Source organism: Misgurnus anguillicaudatus, chromosome 11, assembly GCF_027580225.2.
Source record: "Misgurnus anguillicaudatus chromosome 11, ASM2758022v2, whole genome shotgun sequence".
NCBI classification, from domain to species: Eukaryota; Metazoa; Chordata; class Actinopteri; order Cypriniformes; family Cobitidae; genus Misgurnus; species Misgurnus anguillicaudatus.
The window spans coordinates 37,227,868-37,240,322 of NC_073347.2; the positions used below are offsets into that span (position 1 = coordinate 37,227,868).

The 12,455-nt window shown below is 35.4% G+C and overlaps 1 protein-coding gene across 1 annotated transcript in view; it reads left to right on the plus strand.

Annotated features, from left to right (window-relative positions):
* eys (eyes shut homolog) overlaps positions 1-12,455 on the plus strand; it is a 255,595-nt gene that overhangs the window by 228,202 nt on the left and 14,938 nt on the right. The window contains exon 39 of the mRNA XM_073873603.1: positions 8,000-8,172. Within this exon, the coding sequence (XP_073729704.1) occupies positions 8,000-8,172 (173 nt within the window). The remainder of the gene's footprint in view (positions 1-7,999; positions 8,173-12,455) is intronic.

Here is a 12,455-nt window from a genome sequence, read left to right on the forward strand (position 1 = left end):
TCTTGTCTTGGCCTCCATTAAATCAGGCCTTGGATTTGGTTTGGGTAGTCTTGACTGCAACATTAGATAATAATATTCTTGTACCAATAAAAACAGATCAGTCAAATTAAATCTTGATATTATGGGCATTGGAAACATTATATATGGGTGAGAGAAGACCCATACACTTTTTAAGATCAATGATATTTAACTCACTCATATTTATCGTCTTTAATTTCACGCATATATCTGTTCATCTGTCGTCAATTATAGCACCAGAAAACAAGAAATTGGCATCTACATCAGTCTTTTTTGGGGGGATGACCTACCTACCAATATATATATATATATATATATATATATATATATATATATATATATATATATATATATATATATATATATATATATATATATTTATATTTATATTTATATTTATTTGTTTATTTATTTATTTATTTATTTTTTGCTTCCGATGCCCATGCTATATATATATATCTATATATCATTGATATGCTGAGGTTGACCTGATGAGTTTCTCACCACACATTCAGTCTTTACTGAAGACTCAATCACGTTCTTTTATGAACATCTCTCGCATTTCAATATTTGGCATACATACAATTTTCTAGTAAATTTAGTGCTTTTGACGGAGCAGAGAGTTTGTAAATATTGGCAGTGATGTGCAGATGCTCACTTGAGTTTTAAATAGCAGTAATCAGGGGTCTGATTGCAGGGATGAGAGTTTCTGAATGTGTTTTGTTAAATGACAAGCAGCATTTTGTGCTGTTTACTTTTTCTGTGTTAAAAGTGTGTTTTGATTAAGGGTGGAAGTCTTTAGGCTCCTTGTGATTCCAGCAACAATACAATATCAAAACGATTCTCAATGCATCGCATTTCAATTTTTGACAAAGAGACAAGACTCTTATCCAAGTTAAGGTGGCTTGTTTTCGCATTTTATGTTAAGACATAAAAGCCTTTCTAAACAATGCCTGCTCCGATCTACCGAAATACTGTAAATAATAAAAAGAGCTATAATAACTTTGGATAAACACAATGGTCTCCGGCTTGTGTAAATTAAATAAATCAACACGTGCATCTGTTGCAGTCTGAAGTGTAAAACGTAAAAACCTAGTGCATATTTCACGTACATGTACGCTGTGGTTGGTCATAAAATTTTCAAGCACCTCTGAGATGTCCATTTTACATTTTACCATGTGCTCCGGTCAAGGCTCATGAACTCATTATATGTGAAAATGGAATTTCTGAAAAAAATATCGCAAGACTCAACTCGGTACATTAGCCCCGTCTCTGACTTTTATGTGATGAGCCATTGAGAGGGAATGGAAAAAGTCCAGTCTCTACGCTTGTGTTAATTGGATAGTTCAACCAAAAATAAAAAGTCTGTCATTGCCCTCGCCGTCATTGTGAAAGTAGATTGGGATCAGAGACAGTCTGGTCACTCTTTTCTCTCATTGTTTTAGCAAAGATCACTTACGTTCTGACTGTTTCACAAAAGATACTCGTATAGGTTGCACTTTTTGCCATAAAGGTGAATAAATGACGGAAATTAAATTTTTGTCAGAGCTGTACCTTTAAATGACTTTTTGTCCTTTATTTAATCATGTGTTCTTTTTACATTCTCTATGAAAAATAAAGGTGCATTTTTGGCTAAATGGTTCCATAACAAACCTTTAACATCAGAAGAACCTTTATGTTTTCTTTGTAGTGAAAAAGTTTCTTTAGATTACACAAAAAGTGAGGAAATGATTATTTTAAGAACCTTTGATATTTATTTGAGGAACCAAAAATACATAAAGCTTACATGATGAAATGCTCATAATGCTTATTTAGCTATAGACGCTTTCATTGGACGCTTGTGCGTGTTACGTGTCTGATCGGAACTTAACTTCCAGTCTCTGTTTGTTTAATGGTCTGAAACTGAACTTTTGCACGAATACCTCATCGAATAACAAATGTTTTGGTTTCCTAAAGACGAGGGGAGAAGACAATTTTGGATCACTACTATGTGAAGAAAGGTTTGGCAGCTGGTTTGTAGTTAACATTGTGTACATTATATAGTACACACTTTACACAGAAACGTTAGCTCAGTGTAGTTTTAAATCAGCTTTAGCTATAAAATATGAACTCGGTAATCTACTTTTTTTGTAAGTGTACGAGTTTGTGATTGATGGTCCATGTGTTTGTTAATGTCACCAATTCGCATAATTTCTTTGTATTTTTTCAAATAAATGTATTATCTATTAATTTCTTACTGTATTTATGATCAATGGGTTTCATTAGATTTTAATAATTATTTATAATATGCTACTAATGGGCCTATTTATGGTATACTTTTTTGTTATGCTAAATTCTTTATTAAAAAATACTTCTGACATACATTTAGACTGGCATCTGTCTTAGTGTTTATTTAAGGGCTGTCAGAAAGATTAATTGCAATTAAAAAAAGAGTTTGTTTGCATATAATATATTTATGTGTGAAATCATTTATCATCTATAAATACACATACATGTATACATTTAAGAAAATGTTATTTATGTATATATTTATTATTTATATATAATATAAAATATATTAAAATCTAAATAAATATTTATATACATGTAAATGTTTCTTAAATTCGTATATGCATGTGTGTGTATTTATATATACAAAATAATTACACACAGTGCATCCATACATATTATGCAAAAACTAATTTTTATTTTGTATGCGATTAATCGCAATTAATCTTTTGACAGCTCTAGTTTATTTAGATCTGAGAGCAGGCCATTTCTGTGACACCTATAGCAAAAATACACTGTAGGGCAGTTTGCTGGACAGGGTTTAGATTAATCCAGGACTAGGCCTTAAGACATTTAAGTAGTTTTTACAAACATTTCTCACAAAAAAAACATTACTGATGTGCATCTTGAGACAAAACAATGGCATTGATATATTTTTATATATTTCCGTACATATTTCATTGAGGACAACTTAAACAAGCATTTTAGTCTTAGACTAAACTTAAACCTGTCCAGAAAACGGCCCCTATATTTTTCAAATGACCAATTCAAAGGTCCAATTTACAATTATTTCTTATAATGTAGCTTTGTGTTATGAACGTAAGGGTCTGAGTAACTGTCTGGAGCTTAGACAAATGTGCAAAGGTTCTCTTTCATCTCATGCCATTCTTTTGATATTTTCTTTTTAAGTCTGAAAGGTCAGTTTTAATGTCGTGTTTAGTGTACTTAGCATCTGCATGAAGAACGATATAACAATCGAGCTTAGACGTCATTAGTCCACATTTTCTTTATGTAAGTCTGATAACCTCAACCTGTCCTGAGTCACGGTAATATCAGTTAGCTGAGATGAGCGAGTGCTGCACGCTGCCACAAAGTCTAGACGTTTTCTCCAAGCAAGAACTGACATTAGCACGCTAGATGCTTCTCTCTCCTCAAAGTCATTTCTTCAGCTCTCTCCATTTTCATCTCCAAAATGGACGGTGTACCTCGGCTCCCCTCATCCGTTTCTTTTCTGGCATGTTTAAACTTCCCAAACTCGTACCTGCTTTTTTTCTTTAAATCCCCCGTTCCAGCGTTCTGTTCTGTCAGTGATTCGTGGTTGTAATCCTGTGACTTGCAGACAGATCCTCCGTCAGGTAACAGCCAGAGAGTGCAGAGACCTGCTGTACATCAGCCGTTCGTTTGGTTCGCGTAAAGCTGCATCATTCACCTCACTGTCGAGCTGAGCACTAAACTCTTTTACCGAATCCGTCACGCCCGCCCAAGTGTATAATCGAGCGTTTGGCCGACTAAACAGGCAATCCAGCTTGTTTGGAAGGCCGTCGTCTTTCGTGAGTCGTGTCACATTTATGGATGAGATCTTTGATTTTTAAATGCGGTATTTGATCTGTGCTGTAAAAATATACATTTCATTACTTGAATTCCATGTTAACCTATTAATGCTGTGTAGGATAAATGCATTTCCTGAAAGAAATACCAAAGCTTGCAAGGCAGGCAAAGAATAGGGTTAACAGTTCGGGTATGCGTTTCAATGCAGTGCTTTGTAAGCATTTTAAAATGTCCAAAGGAATGAGTAAACCTGTTTATATTTATATACTGTCCACATTCCGTGTCCTGGGATAAATGCTGCGGTTGCACTAGGATGAAAAGTCTTGTGGATTCGACATGGATGCTGATTTCAAATGAGCTTCTGCTTGTTTTATGAAACTGGTTTTGGATGGAGGGAATAGCATTTACAGAAATCGTTCACTTTTTGTATTCTTACCTTGGCTTGCTGTGCGCTTATTTAAATAGACATGCCAAACTCTTTCCTTGTTAAATTATTCATGTGCGTTTGCCTCCAGAAGCTCGCTTTCCTCGCAGCAGAAATGGCCGGCGATGGCAGCTCATTATATCTGCTGAAAGAGGTGTGCGTCAGGAACGCATTTGACCCAATTTACTGCAGACTTATGTCACGAGACCTTCAGACCATCACACGCATTAGAAAGAAAAAGTTTTTGTCGTTTTTTCTTCAAGGTTTTTAGTTGACGGTGGTGACCTCTCATTCACCTCATTCGACTCAGATAAAGAGAAATCCTCTCTTGGCTTTGGTCTCTGACATCTTGTATAATACTCTTAAGTTCATTTAAATCAGCATCTGTAGGGAGCGACTGAATGGAAGGTGACCTTGCTAAACCATATTAATAAGAATATTTTGCTTAATCTTAGTAAGGTATGACCCGGCTTTGTCATTACATTTGTTTTCTAAATAATAATTAATAAAATAGTAATAACAATAGCTAACACTTTCCTTTAAGGTTGTATTTTTTAGCGCTGCTGCCTTAAAGTTTTTTCAACATACAATTATTTATCTTGACAAGAGATGAGTTGCTACAACTTATAAAATGAAGTTAACATATTTCAACTATATTTTATAAGTTATAACATCTCATCTCTAGTCGAGATAAATAATATTAAGTTGAAATGACAAATTTAAGGCAGCAAAGATTTTTTACAGTGCAGTGCCTGTTTTGTTAATGTCGTAGTTTATGGTGCATTCATTAATGTTAATAGATACAACGCTTGATTTTATAAATGTATTTGTAAATGCCAAAATGAACATGAAGATAAATACGTATTTATGCTGTAGAAGTATTGTTCATTGTTAGTTCATGTTAGCAAATACATTAACTAATGTTAACAAATACAGCCTTATTGTAATAACAAATAAGAAATGATATAAATAAAATATCAGATGTTGTTTTTCTCAGGAGGGCATAATAGATTTTCTTTGTCTAAAAAACAGTTCATTAACATGATTCGCTACTGGCTGTTGTTAGTCGGTGACAGGTGCAGCATTCTGTAAAGCATTTTATTACACAAAAAATTATATACTGCAAACAAAATGAGTAATCATTATCTTGATCTCTTATTCTCACGAGGTTTCATGATATAGTCACGTAATTTTTTTATTCTTTTTTCATGATATTATCACAAATTTCCGTGTTTTTTCGTGATCGTATAACAAATACCTGTTTCCGTGGGATTATCACGTATTGGTTACTCAACTGCTTTTTCCTATTTTTAAACCATTCTCGCTTCGGTTTAAGGTTAGATTTGGTGCTTGCATTAGAATGTCACTTTATATATTGGTTTATACTATTTTTTCTGATTTCTTTATTTTTATGTCGCCTGGCGTTAGGGTTAGAGTTGGGTTTGGGTAGGGATGACATTTTATGTAAATCTAACCCTAAACCAAAGCGACAATGGTAAGAAAATAGGACAAAACCAATACGTGACAATCACACAAAAACAGGAATTCGTTATACGATCACGAAAAACGCGGAAATTCGTGATAATATCATGAAAAAAGAATAAAAAAAATGTGTTAATATAATGAAATTTCGTGAGACTGGGCTGGTTTAGGTTGAGTAATTTTTCTTTAATCCCAATGAAAATGTTATTAGTTTTGAACTGAAATGCCTTATTTTCACAAATCTTACTTTAGTCATTTCATTGGTAATTAACAAATTGGACTGTCTGTCGCTGCAAAACCCTCTAAGTGCATGCCATCTTTTTTGGCAAAAACTTCCACTTTTAAAAAGAAACATTAATTTCTTTAGATAAGACATAGTAAACGTTTGCAAAATGACTAAAGATGTAACTTGCAATTGATGAAAGACAGAATTCAAAAGGTTAAAATGAATGCAGAAACTGCAGTAGAGGGCATTACACGTGAATTCAGGGCCAAGTACTCGCAGGGGAAAGGACCAAAGTTTGAATGTGATGCACAGTGCTGAGAAATGAACGAACATGAACAAATGTATGGCATTAACAAAGATTAATAAATGCTGAAACGATATTGTTCACTGTTAGTTTATGTTAGCTAATTGTCAAATATTACTTACTATGACCATATAGATGACCTCAAACCATTACACTAAAATCTGTCAATATAAACTTCTCAATATGTCATTGCAATGTCACTTGATTTTTTCCAGAATGGTAAACACATGTGTGATCATATAGCATTTTGCCATATGACTTTGACACCTGAAGTGTATCCTGATTGTTCCCTGCGTCAATCTGAGCTCGCACGGATGCTGAAGGGCAATCAGTCACAAAAACAGATGTGTTTGCATGTTCACGCGGGGCAATAATCTCACAGCCTGTCGTGGCGTTATCCCCGCTGTCCTCAAAGGCATTGACAAACCGTCCGAGCGCAAACCGATCATGTAAAAACGCCACACACCTTAGCAATTGATTTTTTTTTTGTTGGAAGGTAACAGACCATCACAGTGACTTTATATGAAACTATAAATTCATTCTTGGAGCTTCACATGTTAGATTCCCATGGGTTTGAGCGCCAAAATGCATAAATGTAAAATATGAGTTGATTTGTAAACTCCTTGCACAGGCATTCCTCATTCAACCTGTCCTCTCCGTATGTTGTGTGTGAATTGTGAGGTTTGTGTGTACATGCGTGTGTGTTACAGTGACTTGCACTGCTTCTAAATCCCACTGACACAATGTAAATATTTCATTTCTACTGCTGTGCTGCAGCTCAAAACACATTATTAATTTATAGATTTGAAACTCCTCCAATGCTTCCTGTATCTGATATTACACCTTTGAAAAACATCTTCCAGCAGCTTATGAAGTTCTTGTCTGAATATTGCTTATCATGCCGGCCCACCCTCTATCTCTCGCTTGGGGATAAAGCCTGGAATTATAAAAGCCCTGTTTGTGAAATTGCACCTCACCAGTTGGGCATTAGCTTGAACGTTTCTAATCATTCGCTTTCGGTGTGGGCAGATCAACATCAGCAGAATGTAACTGGATTCTCAAATGGCCTTCGAGCAAAGGTCTGCTCTTATTTCAATGAGTCTGTGATGTTTCATTTGCCCTGAACTGCTAAATCTCTTCATGTTTGGTGTGTGTACACAGGCATGTGCTGGGTTATATTATCAGATTACTTTCAACACGTTACTTGTTACATTTATGCCATTATATTACTAACTTTGCAAAGAAGTGTTTCATGTCACTTTTCTTTACATTTATGCATTGCCAGATGCTTTTATTCAAAGTGACTTGGTTGCATATTAAGTATGCATTTTATCAGTATGTGTGTTACACGGGAATCAAACCCATGACCTTTGGGATGCTCTACCAATTGAGCCTTATACAACTTTGCAGATGTCGTTTATGGTCAAACAGCAACATTACACACTAACAAATATGTCTAATATGTTTTCTGTAAGTCCACCTGCAATGTTTTCACTAGAGTCAATGTGCTTTAGTTTTAAAGAGGTTTGTCTCAAGGTAAAGCTGGTGATCCCTTTATGCTTTCAATTCTCATTTGTATTCTCTTCTGCTGTTTTGACGTTCTCGCCCAAACCTCCTGTTTTCTTTCTCAGTTAATGAACTCAGTGAAGTTAATGATGCAGTACAGGTACATTTCATCAGTGTCCTAATGATCTCTCTCTCTTTTCTTATTTTGATTTCCTGTGTGTAGCGACACCGAGAACTGGTTCTGCGTCTGTCCATCTCTGTATTCCGGCAAGCTGTGCCAATTCACCGCCTGCGAGCGAAACCCCTGCGCACGTGGTGCCACCTGCGTACCCCAGACTCGGCTGGAGGCGGTGTGCCTGTGCCCTTACGGGAGGCAGGGTCTCCTCTGCGATGAGGGTAGGTCTCCCGTCAAAGTTTAACACGCAGATGACGGTTTACACCTGTAACCATGGAGACGTGATGTAAGAAACATAAGAGCCGATGTGGCCGAGGGGCTTTGGTTTGATATTATTACATCTGAGGTTTGTTTTCTTCATCTCCTGTGCAAACACCTCTGTCTTTGAGGTTGGACCCACAGGTGATGTATTGAGATGTTTTCCCAGGAGTTTTGTTTAACAGACACATGATGCAAGCTGTGGAAATATCTTCCAATTAGAGAAACTAACTGCTCTCCATTCTCTACAAACTAAACAGAAGTCGAGCTCTCGGAGGCTTTCACATCTGAACGTTCTGAACGAGGAGAACAGCCAGTCGACAGATTAATAACTTGGTTTTACTCCTCACACTGACCCTTAGAGTTGTCTTCAGGTAGATGTTGTAATGATGAGTACAGCAAGGAGTTTTTGGTTTTCTTTCCTAAAAATGTAGTCACAGAACGCGTTTGTGGTGTTTTTAAATCAGACCCGCGACGACGTACCACACCGCCATATAACCTGATGTACTTCTCTCTCTAGTTTTACTGTGATGCACAGATGAGTATTCTCTCATCATTTATTCACCCTCATGTCATCTCAGATGTTTATCATCTTCAGATGAGCACAAACAAAAGATTTTCTTTAAAATGTTGTCATATTATTTTCTTACATGGGACTAAAAACATATAGTGTTCATCCTTTACTAAAGTTACTCCAGTGGGTTAAAAGGATTATTCCAATTTCATAAAAAAAATCACAATTATTTACTCACCCCCATGTCATCCAAGATGTTGATGTCTTTCTTTGTTCAGTTGAGCAGAAATTATTATTATTATTTTATTATTATTATTATTATTATTATTTTTTGAGGAAATAATGATTTTTTTCTGTTTATTGGACCCCAACAGTTTAAAATTGCATTTTTAATGCAACGTCAAAGGGCTCTAAAAAAACCAAGTTTGTTGTTTAAAATGGTCCGTAAGTGTGTGTTTCACATATGTGCCACATCACACATCTAATGCAAGACAAGCAGTTGTGGTTTAAAAGTGCATATTTTTTTATTTTGGGTGAAAATGACTTGTCGTTTTGCTAGATAAGACCTTTATCCCTCGGTTGGGAAATTTTAAAACCCTTTGAAGCTGCATTAAAACTGTAAACTGTTGAGGTCCAATAAAATCCACTGTATGGAGAAAATCATGGAATGATTTTTCTCAAAAAACTTAAAGAGGACATTTCCCAAGACTTTTTAAAGCTGTAAAATAAATCGTTGGTGTGTATGTGAAGTTTAAGCTCAAAATAATATATTTATAATTTATTAAAAGATGTTAAAATTGACACTATGTAGATGTGAGCAAAAGGTGCCGTTTTTGGATGTGTCCTTTAAAATGCACTTGAGCTGATCTCTGCACTAAATGGCAGTGTTGTGGTTGGATAATGCAGATTAAGGGGCGGGACTTCTGACATCACAAGGCAGCCAAATTTCAATTAGCTAATTTTCACATGCTTACAGAGAATAGCACTTAAACATGGAAAAAGACCCCTTTAATTTCTTCTCAACTAAAGAAAGAAAGACAAAAACATCTTGGATGACATGGAGGTGAGTAAATTATCAGGATTTTTTATGAAAGTGGAGTAATCCTTTAACATATGTGTTTTGAAATAAAACTATAGTGGTATCCAATTTCAACAGCTGTGACCTCCTAAGTGATGGATCATTGTATTTGCAGGTGCCTTTTTTGAATGGCTTTCTATAGGCAGTAAGCGTTATGTGCACTGTTTATGCATGCCAAAGGGATTGCGTTTTTTGTCGCCTGCCATGGCAAGCGTTTTTGGAGGAGCGCTGAGGGCGGAAAATTGCCGAAGTCATCCATGTCTTTCCAATGTCCAGTAATATAAGAGAAGAGGCGGGTCTTTGGTTGTGGTGATGGAAGTTTACAGTTGTTTGGATCAACCGGACTGCAGTCACTCACTCTCTCCTTTGGATCAAGGTCAGAGTAAGCGTCCTCTTTTTAAAATTTCTAATAATATTAACAGCAAAAGAGTGCTCACGCTATAATATGTGATTGACAGGACAGCTGCCTTGATGGTTGCCTAACAATATAAAATGCTGCATTTTTAAGTGATTAAAAAAATTAGTCCAGCGCGCTTTGTGTTTTCAAGCGTTTATAAGTGTTTGGTGTGATATAGTTTCCTGTCACTGTTTATAAGTTATGTTTTGTATTAATATTATTCTGTGTATATTTCTAAGGTTGGTTTAATTTAATATACTGTTGGTTAGTTTAATCTTCAACAATGCGTCATATTTCCTCAAATCAAATTAATATTATTTATTAATAAGTCTAGACGTCTGTTACCTTCAAAGACTGAGTTCTCGCCTTCTGAGTGTGCATCCTAAGATCACAGCCTTGAATTGGAACAGAGTTTATATGTTTGTGAGAGAAAATGGTTCAAATTTTGAACATATTTAGTGATCAATATATTGCGTATCCATGGCAATATATAGATCAGCACGTTGATAACATGAAATCTCATTGGTCCTTACGAGTCACATGATTACTCATATTCATGTTACGTGGAGAAACACAAGCACCAGATTTAACCGACAGATTTCCATGGATACACAACATATTTATTATTAAATAAGAAATGATTTTCTCTCACGAATGAATCGTTGAGCTAAAGAAAGACACATCTGTGGTGGCAGAATATGAGAGCATTTTCATATTTGGGTGAATTATTATTTTTAGTCATCTGAAGTGCTGTTTACACAGATAGTTCCTCCAGCGCTCTTATACTGCCTGTCTGTTGCTGTAATCTAATTGGGTGGTGTAGTTTGAGGACACTTGGCACAGCATGACGGGCAGAGCTTCAAGACGTCCCTTTAGCAGACAGCAAAGAGCCTGATGCCAAATAGAGAGAGTGTCCTAATCTCCCACTGTCACACCGAATGGGACTGACATTTGAATTTAAAGCCTGATAACAGCAGATAACATCAGTCAGTATTGATTACTAGCCAAGACCTCCATGCCTCTGGACACGCGCTCAATTTTGGATGTGCTGGACTTCTTAAAATGAATCAAGATTAATAGATACCTCCTCATTTTATTTTTAGAGAATGGTTATATAGCCTACTTTATTTATTGAATATTATTGCCTTGATAGCTTTATTGTTCTCCTCACTGACGTAAGTCACTTTGGATAGAGTAAAGATCTAGATGGACAATTCTACACTTTCATTTTTTTAAATTTTATTGTATATTTTTACAGGAACAATGCACAATAAAACGTTATTGCACCAGAGTTAGCCAACAGCTAATTTACATCTGCTGTTTGTACACAAATTCAACCTTACAATGAAAAATAAAGATTTTTGCTAAAGGTTTTCAGCATTACTGATAGCTCAATAACTAGTCATTAAAATGCCCATGTGAGGTCTTTTTTTAAGTCTTTAAAACATTTTTATTATTTTTGTTTGAAGAATGATTTTCCATAATCAGGCCCTTTTACATCAATGTTACTCATAAATGGGAACATGAAAGTTTTGAAAAAACACCCCTTCTTTGTTTGTTGGGTATTTTTGCGTCTAGTTTGTGCATTTTAATTCACACACTGCAACAAAATGTCAAAAGATGCACTTACTTGATGTCAAAATGCCAATTGGTAAGGTTTTTCTTAAATGTTTCTTGAATTAAGGGAAGAAAAAAGTTACCCTATTGGCAGATTGTTTTAAGCTAAACTTCACTTAAATGTGATATTTTGTGTAAAATCTAGACTTATTTAGGTCATTTTGCTAATCAAGAAAATGCATTTTGATTAAAAAAATTTATCTATTTGTACTGAAAACACAACAAAAATATTAAGTAAAAAGTCATTTTAGCAGTGCAGAAATCTGTACGTTGTCTCTTTAATGTATTTGTGTATTGTTCTCATCTAAAATAGAAAGAAATGAGTATAATCTGATATTTTCCTGATGTCAGGGCTCTGTCATCAGGGGAAAATATAGAGATTATTCAATATATGGTAATGCATAATGAGTGGACCACAGATGTCGTGAGTCTCGCTCCTCCCTAGTTTCCACCTCGAGGAGGTCCCAAGAACACCCCAATGACCAGACACACGAGAGAAGGGAAGTATTATTAAAACAAACTTTATTTAAATTATTTAAAAGGTAATCAGGGGAGGGGAAGGGAAATCTAAAATTTATCTCTCAGGTCCAGAGAGTGACAGTCCGAGTCGCTTCTGACTCTGTCACAGGGGTTTTCGGGT